Source organism: Platichthys flesus, chromosome 7 (assembly GCF_949316205.1).
Source record: "Platichthys flesus chromosome 7, fPlaFle2.1, whole genome shotgun sequence".
NCBI lineage: Eukaryota > Metazoa > Chordata > Actinopteri > Pleuronectiformes > Pleuronectidae > Platichthys > Platichthys flesus.
In genome coordinates, this window is record NC_084951.1 from 1333684 (window position 1) to 1357224 (window position 23541).

At 39.4% G+C, this 23541-nt stretch overlaps 1 protein-coding gene across 1 annotated transcript; it reads left to right on the top strand.

Annotated features, from left to right (window-relative positions):
* Nucleotides 1-1572: 1572 nt before the first annotated feature.
* efhd2 (EF-hand domain family, member D2) lies at nt 1573-16439 on the top strand. Its single transcript, XM_062391293.1, has 4 exons — nt 1573-2027; nt 10806-10953; nt 11047-11181; nt 12380-16439. The coding sequence occupies exons 1-4, from the start codon at nt 1741-1743 to the stop codon at nt 12509-12511; spliced, it is 702 nt and encodes a 233-aa protein (XP_062247277.1). The 5' UTR covers nt 1573-1740; the 3' UTR covers nt 12512-16439.
* Nucleotides 16440-23541: the final 7102 nt, after the last annotated feature.

Consider the following 23541-nt stretch of genomic DNA (forward strand, 5'->3'; position numbering starts at 1 on the left):
TCAAGGCTTGTCATCATCCAATTCAGGCAGAGAACACACTGAGACGCGTAGTGAATAAGGACCACAGATTTCCGTGGGCCACGATGTGGCCCTCAGCTGGGAGACAGATATGCGATGTGCGATAGTCAAGCAGGAATTTTTTGTCACGTTCCGCTGTGCCACTGCATGAGATACATCAAGATTCTTTGTCATTCATCGTTTTGTATGTGTTTGCCTAAATAATGAATATGCATTTCTTATTAGATAGTTATATGATATTTTATAGTATTTATTTGGGATGGTTTGTTCTGTAAATATTTATTAATTGTGTATGCATATTTTTGGTAATAGTTTTGTGTAAATATTTATTGTATATTTATATTGGGGGTTATTTGCGGGGTTCTTGGAAGATGGTATGTGCTGTCTGAATTAATTGAAAGGCATCTCTAGATAAGGAGCCAGTCTGAGGATATGAGCATTAATCCAAAGAATGAAAGATCTGCCCCATCAAATAGGGGAAGTAAAGGTGAGAATTGTGTGCCTGTTCCTGTCATACTTCTCCCGCAACTTCTCCCCTCGTTTTAGAACATAAATTCATAGTTTAAAGAAAACAAAACCTTACGTTAGATGGTGTCTGCAGCAAAGACAAAAACAATCGTAATAGTCATCTTAGGTACATTTGCAAGGGGTCCATAACTCCTTATGTCAAGTTTTTGTGGAATTCTAGATCTGCTTTTTGGACTAAGAAAGAATTTTGATGTAAATGTTGTGACCCGGGCCGGTGCGCTCGCTACACACACACACACACACACATCTTCATCAATTTCACAACACAACACAACACATTACAGAAACGCACAGCAAATAGATAAACGCGCAGCAAATAGAGAAACACGCTGCAAATAGAGAAACGCTCTGCAATATGTAATTTGTATGATGTATTGGACATTTTTGTGTCTCCTGTGGCAGCAGTGTCCATCACTTTTAACTGTCCTCTGGAAACTCTTCCGTTGTCGTTTCGCCTCTATTTGCAGCGCGTTTCTCTAAATGGAACGCAATTCTCTATTTGCAGCGTGTTTCTCTATTTGCTGCACGTTTATCTATTTGCTGTGCGTTTCTGTAATGTGTTGTGTTGTGTTGTGAAATTGATGAAGATGTTTTCCTACTTTGTTTGTGTTTTGTCAACTTGCATGTGTTTTCTTAAGTTTCTGTTCATTGAGCTCTCAGGGCCACCGTATTACGATGCCCGAGTCAACTTTGCTACCACTGTAAGGAACTCTTTTGAATACCACCGACTTGATAGCTGGATCACTAGAATATTGTTTATTTTTAAAAAGCAATGTATGGACATTTTTTAAATACATTGTATGGACTCCGCTTTCTGAAGTATTTTTCTTATAATTTAGTCTGTGTTGTATTGATGTCTCTGTACATTAATAAATAAATAAAGCTGCATTGTCTTGTCAACAAGTGTTTTCATGAAGGCTTTCAGGACTTTTTGATTGACTGGAGGGAAACCTCAGTCAGTGTCTCTTTAAAAGGTGCGGCGTGTGCGTGACACGACCACGCAAAGCTGCGTAGCTGATGAGCCGTGACACTACATCCTGAAGCCTGAGCTGTGTTGATGATCCCTGAACGCAGCACGAACACGCACACTCTCTGAGAGCAGCGCGACGTTTTGTTCAAACACCCTTTCAAAATTTGAAAGACTCGCAGCTTTATTCCCCCTCTCTCGTCGCTGAGCCACACCGCAGTCTGAAAATGGCCACAGACGAGTTGTCGTCGAAGCTCAGCCGACGACTTCAGATAGAAGACGGAGCCGAGGACCCTGTGGCCCTGGACCCGCCCGGACACCAGAACGGTTCCGTGGAGAAGCCGAGCACCGCCAACGCAGATTCGGAGCTGGGCGCCAAACTGTCCCGGAGAGGAGAGCTGAACGAGGGGCAAGTTGAGCACTGTCAGCCCAGCATGAAGGTCTTCAACCCCTACACCGAGTTCAAGGAATTCTCCCGAAAGCAGATCAAGGACATGGAGAAAATGTTCAAAATGTGAGTGTCACAGAATTCTCAACATGTCACACATGTTTAACGTGTGTTAATCATGCCTGCGGGCCACTGGTCCCATGTGATATGACGTGATTCAGTGCGGGAAGTCACGATGAGATTGCACATATAAGGAAGTCCAGTTGGCCCATCGCTTATGTAGGTCACAGCTGAATGAGCCACTCATACATAAGTGTACATCTGAAAATCCGGATCAGTGAGTAAACATAGAGACATTACTCTGAGCTCACTAACTCATCAAATGTTGAGTCAACTAAGCTAATAGATCCAATTGAAAATGTAGACATTGCAGGGTGGGGACCTCCCACCAGTCACTGATGAGGAACTGACACACAAACGTTTCTCAATCCAGGAACTGAAGTGAGTAATAGATAAAAAAAATTGATGAATTGACTTCTTCAGTAACCCTCTTTCTGTAGTAAATTGGGAAGCATTTCCAGTTTAAGTGTTGGTTTTGCTTTTGTGACAAGTGATGCAAAAATGTAATAACACTTTTTTTTACAAAAGCCTGATCATTTGATCATGATTGGACCAAGTTAGTCATGTGGCACACACAGTATGTTCTTCACTTGGACATGTTTATGGTTTAGGTGTGTTTTGTTAATTTGGGGGCCTCTCTAACCAAGGATGAATGTACATAGAGTAAGGTCAAGGTCGAATTCTCCAAATTTGTGTCATAAAACTGATTCTCATTTTCTCCATTGCTGTATCTGTAGGACCTAAGCTTTTTAGGTCCTACAGATGTGCAGGGGGGCAGGGCACTCAAAACAGGTTAATCTGAGGAGGGCTGTTTTAGACAGGGTAAAAAGGGTGCTGTTTTAAATGATCCTTGTGGTATTTTGACCAACATTTTTTAGACATTTCATTAAGACCCCAAGGAACCATTTCAACTTGCAGTAAAATGGGCCTAATATGTCCCCTTTAACAATTTTTTTTTTCATTTTTTTTAATCAACCTAAGTTTACTTTGAATGTCTTTCTTACCAAGGTAATTTTTACAAAGTAAAATGACTAGAAATACACTCATGAATATATAGGGATGCGTGATATGGCCGCTGCTATAAAAACACCAAGGACGTTTGTTCTTGATTAGACAGGTATGAATTATTTGCGATGGGGAGCTGGTTTTGCACGGAACTTGTTTTTTCATTGTCCCACTAATGCTAATAGAACACTTTGTCTCCAGTCACTATGACCACGAGTCGACAGCACATCCATTTGCTTATTTTTAGAAATAAAAAAATATTCACCTGTTTACCACATTGTGGTAAAACTTCAGTTCAACTTCAACTCTTTAGTTTTATGGCTTCAGCCCCATGGCGTTTCAAACAGTTTTACAAGATAAAAAATTTACCCATTTACAAAAAACTTGTTTTCAATTTACATAATAATAATAAATAATATTGTATTAAAGACATAATTGAACTGGGAATCTTAGCATTACTGGATGACTTCTGCTTATCTGCTGCCTCAACAATAAATATTAGCGTATAAAGGGCTGAAATGCAAAAGATAAAGAGGTGAAAGGATTAGATGTTACTATTGCAGCTGGACTGTCTTCTTCATCAAAAGAGTCGTCACAGTAACTGGCTGTCGCTTCCATTTGCTGGGTCGTCTAGTCTGGTCCTCACTAGGGCTGAGTATTGCCTACAACCTCATGATACCATACGTATTGCGCTATACGTTACTTTTGAATAATGTCCTGCACAGAATTCCCTCAAACAGCTGTTCTTTATTATTCTGTGTAACAGCAATGGCAAAGCTCTAAAAATAGTCACCGGCGAATTTACTCGTCGATGATTCGTTGGTTACGTCATAACACGTGTTTTTCGTGCCGTGCAGATGAATTAAACGTTGTTTTACCGGAGGTGCTGATGGAATTAGCTGAGGAGTGAGCCATTTCGCTTACTTTCTATCTCTGAAAGTCGCGCATGTGCAATAGCAACAAAACATGGACCGATGGCGGTGCAACAGCAACGCGTATCAGAAAGTCAAGTAAGTATGGGAGAACTTTGCCCTTAACAAAAAAACTACCTGCAATATTTGTATGGCGGACCTGCTTTCCATGGATCAGGATACAAGCATTTTAGGAGGATGCCCTTTTGACATAAATAGATGATGCAGACTCGCCTCGGTAAGATGTTATAACGTATGTGTGCAGGATTCTAGAATCCATTACAAAAATATGGTTTAAACTTTTTTTTAACGAGTTTAAAAGCGTAATATTATCCTATTGCCTGACAAATGTCTTTTTTTAATCACAATTATTTAGTCAAAGAAGACTGTAGTTTCGTTTGTAGTTAACAGGAAAAATGAACACTTGATTTTTTATTTATTTTTAGTATCAGCACTGGCATGGTTCACAGGAAAAAGGGAAACTTGAATTTAAATTATTTTTTTTATTAGCACTTTGCCTGTCCTTGGTTTTAAATGGACAAAAACTTGATTTGTCTTTGTTTTTGTGTCAACAGTATTATAATATGCAGCAAAGTTTATAAAAAGACATTTTTGAATGAAGTATCAATCTATATTGTATTTACTTTCAGTCATCAATTGCCTAGAGCCACCTCAAGCTAAATTTAAAAGCTGTTGGCTAAATAAGAGCAATTGAGAATTTGTGTCATTCATAATCCGATTAATCGATGATTAATCGACTACCAGACTAGTCGTCAATTGCAGCCCTAATCTCATAGCTACACCTGTCACAAGCTTGTGCTCTGGAAGATTAAGTGGCTTCTGCTTTTCAATCAGGGCATGGCTAGCAAATTGTGCTTTTCCTAAAGTATATACCACGTTGCCTTGAATTCTTCCCAGTAGACGGGAATCAGTGGGGGTCTTGAGTGCATGTAGTTTGGCCAAATTCAAACTCTGAGCAAAGCATTTCCCATGCACTAACTTCGCCAGCTGTGCCACGATTGTCATATTCGAGGCATTATCTGTCACCAACGCAGGATTCTTTACAACAAGCTCCGATTCATCCAGCATCCATTTCACCCAGTGGGGCTTTTAAACATAGCTCTGGTCTGCAGGACACGTGAGACCATTTCCCAGTCTGGAAAAAAATATGGTGCCTTTTTTTTTTTTTGCTTTTTTGCTTCACATCTGCATTCGACTGGGGAGTATAGATGAGAGAATGGATATTTCAACATGAAACTTTAGCAATATAGCATGGTTGTATTATTATTGCTACTATAAAAGTAAAACAGGACATTAAGGCTCAAATATTACCTATGCGATCATGGTCAACGACCTTTAAGTTGCAACAACACCCTGTATAGTATACTTGCTTCAACCATGGAATCTCTTGGCAAAAGGCTGGTTTAGGTTTAACTAGGTTTCTGCCAGTGTGAATACATTGGCACTTATTGGCATTAACCTCGTCACACCAGGGCGAACAGGGACGGAGGCTAATTTGAAGAGAAAAAAAGAGCTTTTAAGCAAGGCAACCAAATTGATGAGCACTGTTTAACAAGCCAACCTGTATGGAAAAATATCAAAACATTCCATAGGGGTCCCATTTTAAGTCACCAGCACCTCAGCTTTTACAGTAAAGTGACATTTGGTAAACATCCATACAAGTTAGACGGCCCCGGCGTCTAGTGTTTTTCCTGCATGCCTCAACATGCGGTGCAGTGTTACGTTGCGATATCTGCACAGATATTTAAGTTATAACCAGCAACTAAGCTATTCATGGTGAAATATTTTTGTGACAGAGCTTTCTGTTCATTCTGTTCTTTCTCTTAGTGTTCATGATAGGAAGCTAGACGCTGAGGTTTGGTTTTTCTATGTCCATGGCTTTTAGCTGTTTCTTTGAGATTCTCTGGCCAGATTTTTCAGGTTCCTCTCACGTCCGGGCTTGTCCAGACATTTTAATTGCACAGCTTAGTTGCACATATTTTCTGTACAGAAAACCCAAGCAGACTTGTATGGTTTGAGCAATCATCTTGTAAATTAAAGAATTTAACATTTGAAAAGACAGATTTTTTCTCCATTAGATATTTTTTGATTACAATGCACTCTATAAACTAATGCCTTATCTCAACAAAGAAAATCTACGCAACACTTTGCGTGGTTTTTTGAGTCATGGAAACTGATAAGAATTTACCTTTATCATGGCAATTTCTACAATATCACCTTAGCAAGGAGGAAACGAGACACAATTCTCTTACAGTATTGTCACACTTTAATGCTCAGAGCATGGTGCATACCACACCTTCAACCAACATTGAGTTGGGTCAATTAGCTTTTCCTCTGCAATGAAAGGTATTTTAAATTTCTACTTAAGAATTGTTACAATAAACACAAATGTTTAACTTGAATACTGCTTCTAATTAAGTTGTTCCAACTACTTTTTCCACATTATTGAAAGGATTTAAGTATTTTTTCCCCCTCTATTTTAATAGTTATGAACAAGGTTTTAAGTTGACAACCATTTAACTACATTCTTCAGTAGTGTTAGCTTTTTTAAAGTATTTGTTCTTCTAGCTTGGAAGAAATAAATTAATTCACAACAAATTTGTTTTGCAATTAACTTTTTTGACCTGCAGTTATATACTAAACTCTGAACATATGTAAAAGTCCAATGCTTGCCACAAACTCTTCGGTGTACTGGGAATCAAATGAAAAGATAATTTGGCATGTTCAAGATAATGAACTGGATGATTACTGGAGACATTTTACACTGTCACTGTAAGTGAATTCAGTTGATAGAGACATTATTTATTCTATTTAAACCCTTTAACAAACACATATACCCCATAATTCAAATGGCCTAAATAGATTCCATCAATAAACATGAGAAAAAATATTGAATCATGGTAAGAAAGCAGATTTTCTGTTTTCATCAAATTTAAATTCAGCATGTTGTATGACTAAATTGGCCCACTTAAAGGGGTAGTATCTACTTAGCGCTGTGCCGCTGGAGGGGCGGTGAAGTGTTAGTCCACAAAACACTTTTGGAGTTTCAGGGGTAAACAGTGTTGCATCCAAATTCAACACAATTTAAGTTTTGAAAATGTTCAAACATAATAAAACACATAAAATATAACATGCCTCCATACTGCTCGTGGGTGTCATCCAAGCTCCTAGCCCCGACATTCATATTCAACTCCAAACAGAATCATTTACATCATGTTTTAAGAATAAAAGTCCCCAACCAGAAGATGCAGTGCTAATGGATACAGCGATCAAAACGTGGACCCCATGCGTTTGGATGAGAGATGCTGTGCAGTGTGTGTGCGTGTGAACGTTAATGCAGCTCCAGAGGAAGATATCCCAGGACATTTAGGCTAAAACATTATGTAAATGGTGCCATTTCAGGTCGTATATGAATGTCGGGGCTTGCGGACACTTGGATAACACCACTGGAGAAGTAAGGAGGCATTTTTGTTTGTTTTCTGATGGTTTTATTACACCTGAAAAATGAATCACCACTACTTCAATTGTATTTGATTTGGTTCCAACACTGTTTACCCCTTACATACTGTAGCTTTTTTTTTTATTTACTTGTAAATAGATGATACGTTCCTTGAATGATCTCATCTTATTTTTCTCCTGTATAACCCGAATAATGTCCTCGGAGTTCATGCTCAATCCAGGGTTGATTTTAGTTCAGCAAAAACGTTTCTCTTTTTGATGATTCACACTACAGATGCCAAGATGTTCCACTGAGTAATAAACCGATTAACCCAGATATTTAACCATAGAAAACGGGGTAAGTTGAATCATTGTGTCTAAAGCATTTACTGAGTGAGATCTGTAACTTGAGATTGTGATCATCTTAACTCTACTGCTGCACTTTTAGCTTTGTACGGTGTTTAAATACCCAGACTGTGATAGTCCGCTGCTCATAATAATAATTTCATTAAGAAGTTTTTGTGCTGCTTTATTGTAAATAGTAAATGGTCTGTATATTTATATATATCTTTTCTGGTGTTCACTCAAATCACAACTTAATGGACAGTTTCGCGAATCACCCATTTACTCACATATTTAAACAATGCACCTATGAGCAGCATTTTCTCTATCAAACATAATTAAAGCTACAGCGCTCTGTACCTCTCTTTCTCCCTCTGTCTCTTGTTATTGCTCTCTCTCATTCTCTCTTAAATTTTCAATGTTTTAATAAGGGCTTGGCGATTAAACGATATTTATATAATTATCGCAATATAACTTTTCGTTGATAGAAATATAAGACTTGTCGATATAATGTCGATAGAACTCGTCCCGTCCTCCCAAATTTCAAAGTTAATTACTGGGCATCTAATCTGCATTGTGTGTCATATTGGACACACCATTAGTTATACAAATATGTCCCACCTGGTTAGGGATGGAGACAAATTTCTGTGCCTCTGTCTCAACTTTAATAGGTGTGTCAATGTCTTTTAATCCAACAGACAAAGGCACAATAACATATATTCTATGGCTAATCTCTAACTTGGATTGCCCTTCCTTTTCAGGTATTAGGAATGCATAGAAACGAAATTAACAAATACAATTTAAAAGGAAACTTGGACTTTTTATAAAGGTTAGTTCTATGTGTGATGATTAAAAAACATCACAGGAGCAGAGTCACATGTTGAACAGTGAAGTACTGTGCCTCAGTGCAGTGGTGCTGATTTTAGATAAGAAACTTTATTGATCCACACGCTTTCGCTGTGTGACACACGCTTTTGCATTTTTTCACACGCACTCCCGGGCCACATCCAATTTCTCACGCCAAAAAAACTCCGGATCTTTGAAAATAAAAACTATGACTAAATCTTGACGAGACGAAATTGTTGGTGGTTGACTAAGTCACAATAATTTTTTAAATCATCGTATCAGGCCATCATGAAGTACCAGGAGCGTGCGTGCGTGCGTGCGTTCGTGCGTGCTGGCGTGCGTGCTCCCCCAGGTAGCGCACCAGTCCGCCCTTTTCACTTGCTCAGAGAGACACAGTGAGATCAGATCTCGTTCACGTTGAGCAGCCGCTCAGTGACTGACTGCTTCTTAACTATGGAAACAGTGAAAACACAGAGTTTCTCTGGTCTCAGCTGCTAAGAGATCACCGCCTCAGCTTCTTGATCAGAGCAGAAGCTGCGGTTGGTTTCTAGCGAGCTTCAGTGTCTGTGTTCGCATCCAGTCTGACCTGCTCTTGCTTTTTGTTTTAATATTTCGCCAACTATAATATATATTTTTAAGCTATTAGGCTGCAGCTATATGTTTTTATTTATTTCAAAATAGGGTACTGATTATTTCATACATTTTCCACAAATATGGGGAGGACTCAAATAGCCCTACAAAGTTCTGTATTTAATTTATTCCAAAGTAGGCAGACACTTCCCTGTGTATTTTGTTTGTTTGTTATTTTGTTGCTTGTCTGTTTGAGTAGCTGGCTGAAAGCAAAGAAGTAGTAGGCTTACCTTTTTATTGGTATCCTAACTTTTACGGTTCATTGTTTCTGAAATAAGAGGCCTGACTGCCATGTTCACAGCAAACTTGAAAAAATATATAATATTTAGCCATGGTTTAACTGCACTATAGGCTGAGTCCTTGTTTACCTGAAATGTGCACTTCATAATTTGATTTTGTACTGCCCGGTTTGGCAATGTTTTTTTTTTTCAATAAAATAAAACATTTGCATAAAGCACACTTTCCATGTTGATAAGAGCATTAAAATGAAAACAAATTATGGAAAAAAAATAACTGAAGGGACATTTAAAATAGATAAAGATTTGTAATTAATAGTGATTCATTTTGAGTTAACTATGACATAAATGCGATTAATCGTAATTAAATATTTTAATCGTTTGACAGTACTAGTTTTACCCCTCTTGTTCCAAATTGTAGTCCTGCAGTTACAACGGCGACACATTTTATAGTTCCAACATAAACACAGGCACGAAAGTTTGGCGTCATGAGAGCGACCCTGTGTTTATCGGACGTTTTATCGGCTATAATTTTCCAATGTTTGTACGTAAGAAAATTGTTAATAAAAGTTATTCAAATATCATTTAAATGATATCATGTTATCCACTGATGTGATCAAATTATCTTATTTATTTTCCATAATGCCCAACCCGAGTTATAATGTTTTAAAACCAAATCCTCATCATCCTCATCAGCTCTCTCAGCAGGTGATACGACTCTGTTACTCTGTGATTTGAATCTGCTGCTGCTCATAGCAGACACTTTCATTAGCCTTAAATAACGGCAGGGACAGACTAAGTATAGATCATTTTTGATATGGGTGCTACCACTGATCAACCAAGTTTTGTCAGGGTTTCCCCAAGGTTTTCTTTTGGCACCCAGGCGTGGCAAACTGGCAATCACATTTATGTAGTTAGTAATTGATGGTGTTGTATCATGAATCCGGATCTTTGCAGTCACTTAAACTGATGTCCTGGCTTTGTGTGTCGTTTTATTGCGCACTTGCACAATATGTTTGACTATTTTTGTGTTGTCTGTTTATGGGAAATATGTTCCCAATCAAATAAACACAAAGTAAACTTCAATAAATGTGGTTGGTGTTTATTTCTAAAGTTCAATGTGAGTGTGGAGGGAGGACACTGAAAGGATACTTCAGCACTGTACAAGGCAGCTGGGCCTAATGTGTGTCTATCCTGATCCTGAAACAGAGACATTTCTTAGCGTAAACTCTGTTTAGGTCTATACAACCAACTACACGGCTCAGAAGTGGCTCAGTATTTGTTGATAGTAATTTAATCTTTCAGATCTGTTGCCAAGCTGTAACAAGGCATTTTTCATATTTGATTCTGTCAAGGTATGATTCTGGGAAAGACAACTACATTGACCTCATGGAGCTGAAGTTGATGATGGAGAAGCTTGGTGCTCCACAAACACACATTGGCTTGAAGAATATGATCAAGGAGGTGGACGAGGACCTTGACAACAAACTCAGCTTCAGAGAGGTGAAAAAAGGAAACCAGTTACAACTTAGTGAGATGATGTGTTATTCCTTCTTTCTTACATCTGTGTTCCTCTGCTTTTCCTGTCGTCTTTAGTTCCTGCTGATTTTCAGGAAGGCAGCAGCAGGAGAGCTGTCAGAGGACAGTGGCCTCTGTGTCCTTGCTCGCCTCTCTGAAATAGATGTCTCTACAGAGGGGGTCAAAGGAGCCAAAACCTTCTTTGAAGCTAAAGTAAGTTGAATCCAAAACGTTAGATATTAACACAGATAAAGTTTCATTGCAGTCAATAGACAAAATATTTAAAACTACACATACAAACAATCAGTTACTTTGAGACAAGCCAGCAACTGGAATTTGAGAGAGGGTTGATCATTCCCACCCTCATTCCAGCAGCATCACCACCCACCCACCTCTAATACCATTATAGTCTATTTCAAATTGTAGTGACACAGATATGAGTCTATAACAACCATTTCCAAATCCAGTGATATACAATGTAGACAAATCCAGGTCATGCTGTCTTGTATACAAAAGGAGGAATACGACTGTCACCAACAAGAGAGAATGAATGACGCTGATGAACGAGTGACACACTTTTATCATCATTTAAGTTCAATGTTTTCCAATCACAAAGCCAATCTTTGATGAATAGATAAAAAAACATCTTGAAGGTAATGTTGAGTGTTTATCAGTCTGCATCAACAGAAATATTCAAAGTAATAATTGGGTCCCCATCAATAAAGTTATGTGATAATGGTCATAATGCTGTAATATTGTGTATATATTAGGGATAGCATCATGGAAAGAGCTTCAAAATGATATGAGAACCTTATCTCTCAAAGACGAATGACCATCAGCAACACCGTGAGAAATCTCTGTGGTGTTGTTCGAAACCTCCTTGAAGTACTTCCTGTTCTTTGCCGACCTCAGCATAACATCTGCTGTAGTTGTTCACGCGAGTAAACTGTCTGCTTGTTCAGTTGGCAATCACAATAATCAACCGTTTTAAACAGAGCAGGCCTGCCTCAATTAGTCCTGTACACAGCCTATAAACTATGAGACCCGCGATGGAGAATAACAACTATAAGGGAATGCAGAGATGGTTCCTCTCTAGACCTGCCAGCTTTGTGAGATGCGTCGGTTTAAAACATAGAAAAATGTTTATTTACAGTTTAACTGAAAGTATTAATCAGTCAAATCTTATTGTCAGTTAATGGTTACATGATTTATTTATGAACATCCATTGTCAGGTGTGGATGAACTTTGTCCTGGGGTATATAAAGAGTGAGTTGTTATATAGAATCACTGTGAAATATCACCAATCCAGTCCACGTAAGAACTCTGTTTACGAGAGTAAATGTAACTCATTACTTCCACCCTCTTTGCTGCACTTCTATGCTTGACCATTAAGTGTCTTTCTGTTGAACAGGTCCAGGCCATCAATGAGTCCAGCCGGTTTGAAGCAGAGATTCGCCAGGAGCAGGAGGAGAAGAAGAAGCAGGCTGAGGACCAGAAACAGAGACGAGCAGCTTTCAAAGACCTACAGTCAGCCTTCAATTGACCACCGATCTCTCATCTCAGGACCTTTCACTCTGTGCTGCACTAAGTCAATGGGTGTTTTTTAATGCCCCATGTATGTAAGGCAGTAGAAGTCCTGAGTTATCTGAAAGTCCTCTACATGTTTATCAATAGTCAAATCCAATGGACTCGGTACAATGAACACATTACCACTGTCTATGCTTATGCAGATAATATATAGAAAATCAATGATTCAGCTGTATATTTAACTCACTAGCTCGGTCACGCCTTCTAATATTGATAAAAGTTTAGTGCAGGACTGTCGATAGAATAGTCTTTGCTGATCTAAATGAATGGTTCTCACAGTATCTTTTCATTAGGCATAGCGTCCCCAATTTCAAAGAATCTATTTTTACCCCAATATCTACTGTGGTGCACTGTGCTGGCACTTTGGGGCTGCTGACCCAGAGGGCTTCGGCAAAACAAAACGAATGATTACTTTCCAGGGTTTTCAAATCTGGTCTCATAGAGTTGTAAACGAGTGTGCAGTGTGTTGGCATCTAATAAACCTTAAAACTGTTGCTCAAATCAGCCTGTATTAGTTTGACAGTCTCCACTGTACCTGTTACGACAAGCACACACCAACACAGCTCCCAGTACCTGCTGTGTTTGGACAGATAGCGCTTAGATTATTCCTAAACTGTAGTTGAAATGACTCATTCCTAGTATTTGCATAGAGTGGTGATGAATGCACTTAATGCACTGTCTTGACTACAGTGTCAGCTTGCTTAAACTATATTTTATTAACTTTACTCAAGATTTCAATCCACAGTGACACTTTACAGTCTCATAATCAGCTTGCCACACAATTGAGTTAGTGTCGCATGTTAAAGAAATAGCTGAGCTCTGCAGTTTAAGTGTCACCAACTTCATTGCTAACATTAGGGGATGTATTGACCGGGGAGGTCCGGAGGCTTTTACTCAGACATTTGTGTTTACACACATAGCCCTTCTGGAGAAAGACTGGAGGTTCTGGGTCTCCCGAGTTCAGTGCATTCATGAAAGCAGCTTGAGTAAAACGTTCAATAACTGAAAGGAATGATCCAATTTTTGCTAAATAGTCCAAGGCGTTAGATTTTTTTTAAACTGCTCCCACTCTATGTTATCTCACCTGATTAACCTGGAGGTTTAACAAACAATATCACATGTGCCATTATAGCAGTTAGACTAGTGCCACTTACACTGTTTTACATTCTCATTGTAAAGTCATAACTAATGTGAAATCCTTCACCTGCAGTTGAAACCAGCATCTTCCTAATCACCCCCTTTTTCTGTTGCCCTTACTATGTGAAACCCTAGTTTTGTAATCAGGTAAATAATTTTTCAAACAAAGTTGTGCGTTTTGCACTAACTTGATAATTTCATTTAAGTGTCTTTATCAAGAATTTTGGATTAAACTTGATGTAAATGTTAAATTTAATCCAAGATTAAATGTCCCTGTCTTTAAAACATGGTGTTAATCCTGAAGATCGTGTGGAGGATAGGGCTCATAGATGCAGAGACGGCAAACCCGAGCTAATCAGTAAAATAACTGGTACTCTGTATTATCCAATAATACGTTGCCATTTATTTGTAATATAATCAGGGAACAGTATGGGATGTTTTAACATACATTCATCTTTAACAAATAAATGGTAAAATTACACCTGTTGGCCACTAGTTGGTACACATTTTAAAAAAATCTATTTTAAGTATGCAGCCTATGAGAACAAATAAACACCGATCAGACTCGGATGTTTTTAATATTTGAAACAAACATTTTTGTTTGTGGCTTTAACTGAATTAGCTTCTTGTTAGTTAATATACCAATGCACCTATACTGTACATGCAAGGGTCATTTCCTGTCAGTAGTTTTATATTTATAGCATATAGTATTGATTTTAGTGACGAATTGTTATGAACTGATCAAAACGTTGTATTTACATCAGTGAGTCCAAGCGACTAAATATAAAGCTTGAGTGTGATACACTTTACATATTATTATACATTGGCACCTTATGTATCAGAAATATATATTCTTATGAATGCTGTATCTAACCGTTATGACCAATCCCTTCATTTATTTAAAATGATTTATAAAACAAAGGCACAGTGTATTTAATGGGTAGATGATTTTAACATGATCTTCAGGATTACCCTAGACCAATTAAGTTCTTACAGTACCGATAAATGACAAATGCGGTATGATTTGTGTTGTGGAGTTGTAATCCTAAACTGAGAACTTGTACGTACATGCGCTCACCTTACTTTTTCTCACAAAAATACTGATCGTGTTGGTAAGTTCTCTGTGTATCCTTAAATTATTTTTACAACACCGGCAAAAATCGTATCTTTTTCTTCTACTTCTTTGAGTGTGCATGCAGTTGAGCTCTGTTGACAACAACTATGCGTCGCTTAACATACGTCACATACTACGTTGGTCTGATTGGTTGTAGGTCTATCCAATTGAGCAAAGAGGCATTTTTTTTCCCCTTGTTCGGTTGAAACACGCCCCATAATCACAGCCCAATGGAGCAGTATCAGACACATATTCTGACTAGAATTATGAGTATGACAACGTCAGGCTAGGATTACCCCATAATATAATCTAAAATTGAGATCTAACATTTTTGTATGATGGCATAGAGGGATTTCAAATCTTTTATAGAAGAGATCGTTATTTTAGCTTTTAAGCAACGTTGTAAATGTATTGGGAACACATGTTTGGTTAGTACTACAACAAATAATATGCAAGAGCCTTTAGTGTAGTTATTATTCTGTTGATGCATGGCAGCATATCTCAGCACTTTGTGGCTGAAATGTTCTTAATACATCAAAAGCATATCCGATTTTTCTCCACTGTATGAAAACACTACCTTTTCGAGGATGAAAAATTTCTCCTTGTTCATTGTTTAAACATTCTAGCAAAACCCAAATGTGGTGTTGTCTGGAGGACAGGCAATGAGTAGTTGTAACTGTGGGTATTGTCAGATCTGTCATATGTATCTCCTGGTTTTTATTATTTCTATAGTAAGGCTCATTGTTTTTTTGGTTTTGATCTGTCCCCAATGACATTGTTAGCTGTAATAGATGGGTAACTATATTGCTGTTATTTTTTTTGTAATATTTGAAAATTTTCAAAAGAGATAATTTCCATTTGGTTGTTTTTGTTGTTGCAAATATGCAAATGTTTTATTGATTGATTTTCCTTATTGATATTGTCAAGCCCACACTTAATTAGTAGTGGGGGTTTCAGAGGGAAAAAAAACATAATTTTTTTTATTTCATTCCACTGAACATTCCCTCATACTGATAGAGAACAATGAGTTGGAGTTGAGTACACACACTGTCATCTACTGAATTCTCCAAACCTATCATTCGGTTATGTCCAGGAAAGTGCCAAATGTTTAAACTACTGTAATGGGGCTTTTCATGCTACAGCAGCACAAATGTGACTGGAAATAAAATGACAATGATGAAATATTTGATCTTTCTATATTTGGAAAACTGTTGGCAGTGTTAAGTGGTGATCATGTTGTTGGTACACATCCAATCCTACCATTCATGTCATGGATACAATTTTATGCTGCAGTTCTTGCATTTTTCCACTTGGTCTGAGAGTTGCTATAAAAGTTGAGGACTTCACTATAAATGTAAACTCATGTTGTTGCAGTGCCCTCCCAGCTCACTGCTGGAAAGTTGACTGAACTGTGCTGAGTAAGACAACTTCAAAAGTGAGCTGGCAAGTCTGAGTAGTCTCTTGGCTGTATTACATTATCACATACTTTTTTTTTACCTGTACAATTGCTTTCCCTGCTATGGTTTGATTAAATTTCCACTTTCCTTGTTTTTGTTAGTTTGTAAAGTTGTACTAACAAAAGAGAATGTTCTAATGCAGTTTATGTTTTAATTTCAATAAAATGTCCAGTGTGTTTTAACAACGGCTTATTGTAAACAGCAACAAACAGAAAACATGACAAAACAGTTTGTTTGTTTTTTAAAGTAGAATTAGTCGTCCACTAACCTGAAGGTTGGCGGTTCGATCCCCGTCTCCCATCTTTTGGCAAGATGCTGAACCCAAAATTGACAGCTGTGCAGGCAATGTACGACCTATTTTTGATAAAGTGCTACGTTTAGATGCACTGTATGAATGTTTGAGTAGGTGGATGGGTGAAAACTGTACTGTAAAGTGCTTTGAGTGGTCATTAAGACTAGAAAAGTGCTATATACAGACCATTTATTATTGCATTTTTTTGGTGATCTTAAACTTTAACCCTGAATCTTCAGAGTTATAAAAGCTCACAGCTGTCTATTTGCAGCGCATTTCTGTAATGTGTTGTGTTGTGAAATTGATGAAGATGTTTTCTTACTTTGCTTGTGTTTTGTCAACTTGCATGTGTTTTCTTAAGTTGCTGTGTGTTGAGCTCTCAGGGCTTCCATATATTTCTAAGCAAATTTTACTGATTAAAGGCCGAATTATACTCGTGTTGCACGCACGCAACACGCCCCTTTCGAGCCCTCTGGCGGCTTGCGTACGTCCGCCAACTACACGACAAAACGACGCAAGCCTCACGCAGCCCGCAAGGCTTGTGATTGGTCGACGAAGAAGAAGAAGACGTCTCTTCTTTGTGTGTTTTGTTTTCGAAAAAAAAAGTTACTCCGCCTAGTGTTCTGGCGGTGAATTGCGTTGCAACACGCGCAACACGTTTAGGAAGCATAAACCAAAACGGATCCGTCGATGCAGCTGCGTGGCCTTCCGCGGTTGCAGTCGCAGGACTATAATAAAGCCTGAAACATGCTTCTGCGTTTTCACGGGCCCGTAAGCGCAAGAGCCCTTCCGGGTCCCTTACGTGCTTATGTATCCCTCCTTACGTGCTGACGGGTGTCGACCCCCTTTTCTAAAATTTACGGCAAAGCTCCGCAAGCTCCCTCAGCCCGCAAGGCTGTGATTGGTCTGCTCTACATCCCTTCTGGAGCTGCATTTCCGGTTTCATGCCCCATAAAACCGGCAGAAATCACGGAAGATTTAGAAGAACGAATATGGACCATATAGAAGAGCACTTGGCAGAAGATATCCGATAGTATGATCACTTGTATAACCTGTCACTGACTGGCGGATTTGTCCGCCAGAAAAAGGCTACGAGGAGCCGCAGTGGCTATGTAAATAAACAATCGACGAAGAAGAAAGAAGGCGTCTCTAAGGTCGTCTCGACAAAAAGCATTACTCCGCCTAGTGTTCTGGCGCGGAATTGCTTTGTAAGACGCGCAACGGTTGGGGAAGCATGAATGAAAACGAGTCTTGCGCCACAGCGGCGTGAAAAGACGCAGACGCAGTCGCAGAAGCATGTTTCAGGCTTTAGGCCTTAGCCTGGCCGAATTATACCTGTGTTGCACGGACGCACGCATGCACTCAAGACATGCAACACGCCCCTTTCGTGCCCTCTGGCGTCTTGCGTGCGTCCGTCGATTTTTCTAAAGGCCTAATTATAGTCCTGTGACTGCAACCGCGGAAGGCCACGCAGCTGCATCGACGGATCCGTTTTGGTTTATGCTTCCTAAACGTGTTGCGCGTGTTGCAACGCAATTCACCGCCAGAACACTAGGCGGAGTAAATTTTTTTTTCGAAAACAAAACACACAAAGAAGAGACGTCTTCTTCTTCGTCGAATGTTTATTTACATCGCCACTCCGGCTCCTCATAGCCTATCTCTGGCGGACAAATCGGCCAGTCAGTGACGGGTTATACAAGTGGTCATACTTTCGGATCTCTTCTGCGAAGTGCTCTTCTATTTCGTCCATATTCGTTCTTCTAAATCTTCCGTGATTTCCGCGTATTGTGGGGCATGAAACCGGAAACTAGACTCCGGACGGGATGTAGTCAGCCGACCAATCACAAGCCTTGCAGGCTGCGTGAGGCCCACGTCGTTTTGTCGTATAGTTAGAAAAATTGGCGGACGCACGCAAGCCGCCAGAGGGCTCGAAAGTGGCGTGTTGCGTGTCTTGCGTGCATGCGTGCGTCCGTGCAACACAAGTATAATTTGGCCTTTACTATATGACAAAACCACGCGAGCCTCACGCAGCCCGCAAGGCTCGTGATTGGTCGGCTGACTACATCCCGTCCGGAGTCTAGTTTCCAGTTTCATGCCCCACAATAGGCGGAAATCACGGAAGATTTAGAAGAACGAATATGGAACAAATAGAAGAGCACTTGGCAGAAGAGATCCGAAAGTATGACAACTTGTATAACCCGTCACTGACTGGCCGATTTGTCCGCCAGAAATAGGCTATGAGGAGCCGGAGTGGCGATGTAAATAAAGATTCGACGAAGAAGAATACGTCTCTTCTTTGTGTGTTTTGTTTTCGAAAAAAAAACATTACTCCGCCTAGTGTTCTGGCGGTGAATTGCGTAGCAACATGCGCAACACGTGAGTGAAGCATAAACCAAAACGAGTCCGTCGATGCAGCTGCGTGGCCTTCGGCGGTTGCAGTCGCAGGACTATAATTCTGCCTTTTCACTGCTGTCCCATAAAGGCGCTCTTCACCTCCACCTCAATAACAAACACCTCGATGTAAGTGTAAGAAAGTTTCACTTCTTCTGCACATCGCTTGATGCCGTGACTCCGTCAGGACTCCCGGAGGAAACCCATTGGTCAGGAGCATAATTTAATTGCGTTCAGGTGTGCCTGCGCACGGTTTCATAAATCGGAATTAGCTTTGGTGTACGCCATTTCCAGCTTTTGTGCGTACGCACACTTTTAGTAAGAATCCCACGCACTACTTTATAAATCTGACCCCAGGTATGGAAAGCAAGACAACTCTCTCAAAGTCTTCGCCACTGCCAAAACCATGCGACGGAAGCAAGCTTTTGCAAATCTGAATATGAGTGTGGTTGGTGGGGTCAATGACAAACTTATTATTGCAATCATAATGAGATCAACATGTTTCTTTAAAGTATTGTTCTAAATATAGCCAATATGGATGGAATAAAATGACATGTCTGAAATATTAATGTGTGTCAATAATAAAACTTAAAGTTAAAAATAATGTTGATATGGCACACTAACAAGAAAACTTCACATTGGCACTTATTGAGAAACAGGTTGCCGACCCCTGCTTTACATTATTTTACTTATAAATCAAGAGCAAATAGCTTCAGTAGGCAGCCCTGCCAGGATGCTTTGTTATTACAGGAGCAGTTAGTGTCACTAACCTTGCTGCTAAATGCTACTTTAATCAAGTGCATTGTGTATCTTCAAAGTTTATTAATAATGCATTGGATTATTGCACATAAATGAGCATTAACAATGTAACATTAGCATACTAGCTATCAAGAGATCAGCGGGTGTAACGGTACAGATTTCTTTTAAGGTTGTTTAATGATTTATTGAAAAAAATAACCATAATACATTCAAACGAGAGGGTTGATTTGTGAATATGGGCAATTCAAATACAATTTGATTGATGGGCTAAGGGTTCCATTAAGATACTTGAGTATGGACTCAGCTGAGGAGCACCACATTGTGGAGTTAACTTTTTACATCACATTTCATTTAGCTGACGCTTTTTTGAGCTTGTTCCACTATTTAGGAGCCAGGACAGCAAACAGCTGAGATTTGTTTGAGTGTTTAGCTCACAGTGAGGTAGGAACAAGCGGATTGGCAGATTCAGAGCGGAGTGAACAGGCTGGGGTGTAAGGTTTGACCATTTCCTAGATGTAGACTGGACCCAACCCGTTAACATTACGATACACATGTATTAATTTTTGAAACGGATGCAGTCAACCACTGGTAAACAGTTAAGGATGCTGAGGAGCAGAGTGATGTGAGTGAATTTAGGTTAAAGACCAGTCGAGCTGCTGCATTCTGTATGAGTTGCAGCGGTCGGATGGCACTAGCAGGTAGACCTGCCAGGAGGAAGTTACAATATTCTATATTATATTCATGTTCCCATGGACTGTAAAGATGCTGGTCCCTGTACCTAAAATACACACTCAAGAACCCTTAATGATTTCAGACCTGTGGCCTTTACTTCTATTTAAATTTACATTTTTGAAAAAAGACACACCCATGACCCGCTGCAGTTTGCCTACAGGCTTTACAGTGGAGTGGAGGATGCCTCACTCACTCTGCTCTATTTGCTTTTTAAATGCTTAGAAGGAAAGGGCTGTGATGCTCATCTTTTATTTATTGATTTCTCATCTGCTTTTAACTCAATTCAACCTCACATTTTAACCCGTAGGTTTTTAGAAGATTTTAAACTCAGTTTTAATCTTGTGGAGCGATGAGTCATTCCTCCAACTTAACATTTCAAAAACCAAGGATATGGTCTTCAATTTCAGAAAACTTGTCCACACACGTGAAGACTTAACAAGTCTTTTATCAAAGGTCTAACTGTGGAATGTGGGGAAGCGTATAAATACCTTGGGACTATTGTTGACTCCAAACTGACCTTTGAAGCAAACAGTGAAGCTTTGTGCGAAAAGGGTAACCAGCGTTTGTACTGTTTAAGGAAATTGTCCTATTTTAATATTGACAAAGCTGACACTATTTTATCATGCTTTTATTGAGTCGGTTTTATCTTAGTGAAATGGTCCAGTCGGCTGATTGGTGAGCCTCAGATGAGCCTTCAGTCCCTGTACTCCAGACAGTTACAGAGGATGGCCAGCTCCATTACCAATGTTTACTCGCATCCTCTGAACAGGGAATTTCAACTTCTACCCTCCTTACTGTAGTGGCTGTTCCACTCAGTTCCAATATGATGGCCACTTGATTGTGTCTGAGGAGTAATTTCTAAATATCAGACTCCGTCCCTTTGTAACCCAATGTTAAAAGAATCCAGGAAGCTGATTACACTTGAAGTGATGGATTTTATTTTCCTTTCCAGCACAGTTCAGACACACCGTTTAAACGATCCATTATCGAAGATTGGCATGCCGTAACTCCAAACTGGTGACAACTTCCCTTTTCTCTTATCACTGATATCAACCATCACTTTCCCGTCATCTTCACGTTAATGTCACTCACATTTCACGCACATTTCACATAAATGTCAAAGTCAAAACTTGTTTGAGTCTACTCCGACAGACTCCTCACTCATCACTCTTCTTGTGCGTCACTAACCCCTCGCGCTGGCTCCACCACGCGCCTATACGAAGAACCGCCTCACCTTCTCATGTCATGTTGGGGGCGGCACGAGCACTTAAAAGAAAGAAAAAAAAAAGAGTAATCTGGCCCGCGAAGCGGTTTTCTATTATCTATCATATCACTGTGTGTGGAATTGGCAAATTGGCGCCCCCTGCAACTGCAGCGCCCCTGCTTGATGCTGTGTATGAAAGGGGAAGTGGAGGGGGCGCGGGGAACAGTTCACCTCTGGGTCTCCCAGAGGTAACGGACAAGGGGGGGGGGGATCCACTGTATCATCAGCAGTGATTATCATCTCTTTAACGGCGGAGCAGTAAACAAATCGCTCTTTCGCCGTAGACAGGGGTATGGAAGTAAATCTGTGTCATCGGGATTTGAAACGACATTCACTTTTAACGGGAGAGAGAGCGGCGCACCGCGCTGTTAAAGCTCGTCTACAGCAGATAAACACAAACAAGTCAGGCAGGGATCATATAATAAGTATTATTTTTCCTATTAAATAGTGGCCCATCCAAAATTTAAATCCTGGCGTTACCCATGCCAGTCACTGGCCCGTTCGGAAAAAAAAACCCGAACGTCATCTCGTTTAAGTTCCACTTAGTTTATGTCCAATAAAGTCCGTGAATGTACACATGTCAGCTGTCTATTACTTCATCTTACAGAAACAAACTACACCGCTGGCATATAGAAGAGTTTAAACACTCATAGAAGCACCTCACGCACGCTCCCGATCTTGAATCTGGAATCGATTGCTCCTCCTTGGATCCCCGGATGTTGCAGTTGAATTTTTTGAGGTTGAATTTTTGAGGTTGAATTTTTTGCGGTTGAATTTTTGAGGTTGAATTTTTTGCGGTTGAATTTTTTTGAGGTTGACTTTTTTGCGGTTGAATTTTAAACGTTGAAAAACATTCAAATACATCATTTCCATGCATAAATATTCAGTGCTAGAAATTCAATGTCTTTTTTGTTTCAAATCCCGATGACACAGATTTACTTACATACAGGGGTCTGCAACCCGCGGCTCTAAAGAGACTGCGGTCAAGCCAGCCGACACTCGAGTCTCTGTGGTCAAATCAGCCGACACAGAAATTCTACTGCACCCATATACTGATACTTATGGTAAACGCATCCGGACCGCCCAGAACGGGAACAGGGATATTTCAAAGTACAATAAAAACTGTTTGCTCAATAATTACAGAGTGAGACTGATATGGCTGTGTTCAAGACTTCTCAGGCTACCCACACAATTAATATTAGACATTTTTACTGTATCGATTAACAGATTTTTCAAAGTAAAGTGCAACATTTCTACTGTGGAATATATAATTTCTGGATATTTCAAAGTACAATAAAAACTGTTTGCTCAATAATTCCAGAGTGAGACTGATATGGCTGTGTTCAGGACCTCTCTGACTACCCACACAATTAATATTAGACATTTTTACTGTATAGATTAAGAGATTTTTCAAAGTAAAATCCAACATTTCTACTGTGGAATACATAATTTCTGGATATTTCAAAGTACAATAAAAACTGTTTGCTCAATAATTCCAGAGTGAGACTGATATGGCTGTGTTCAGGACCTCTCTGACTACCCACACAATTAATATTAGACATTTTTACTATATAGATTAAGAGATTTTTCAAAGTAAAGTGCAACATTTCTACTGTGGAATAGATAATTTCTGGATATTTCAAAGTACTATAAAAATACTTTTCCCAATAATTCCAGAGTGAGACTGATATGGCTGTGTTCAGGACCTCTCTGACTACCCACACACTCAATATCAGACATTTTGACCGTATAGATTAAGAGATTTTTCAAAGTAAAGTGCAACATTTCTACTGTGGAATACATCATTTCTGGATATTTGATTGGCTAAGTGTTTAGTACA

Bases quoted from the DNA above. Each gene is read 5' to 3' on its own strand.
- efhd2 (XM_062391293.1), top strand. From the start codon at position 1,741: ATGGCCACAGACGAGTTGTCGTCGAAGCTCAGCCGACGACTTCAGATA. The intron at 2,028-10,805 runs GTGAGTGTCACA...GATTCTGTCAAG, and splicing joins ATGGAGAAAATGTTCAAAAT to GTATGATTCTGGGAAAGACA. The intron at 11,182-12,379 runs GTAAGTTGAATC...TCTGTTGAACAG, and splicing joins AAACCTTCTTTGAAGCTAAA to GTCCAGGCCATCAATGAGTC.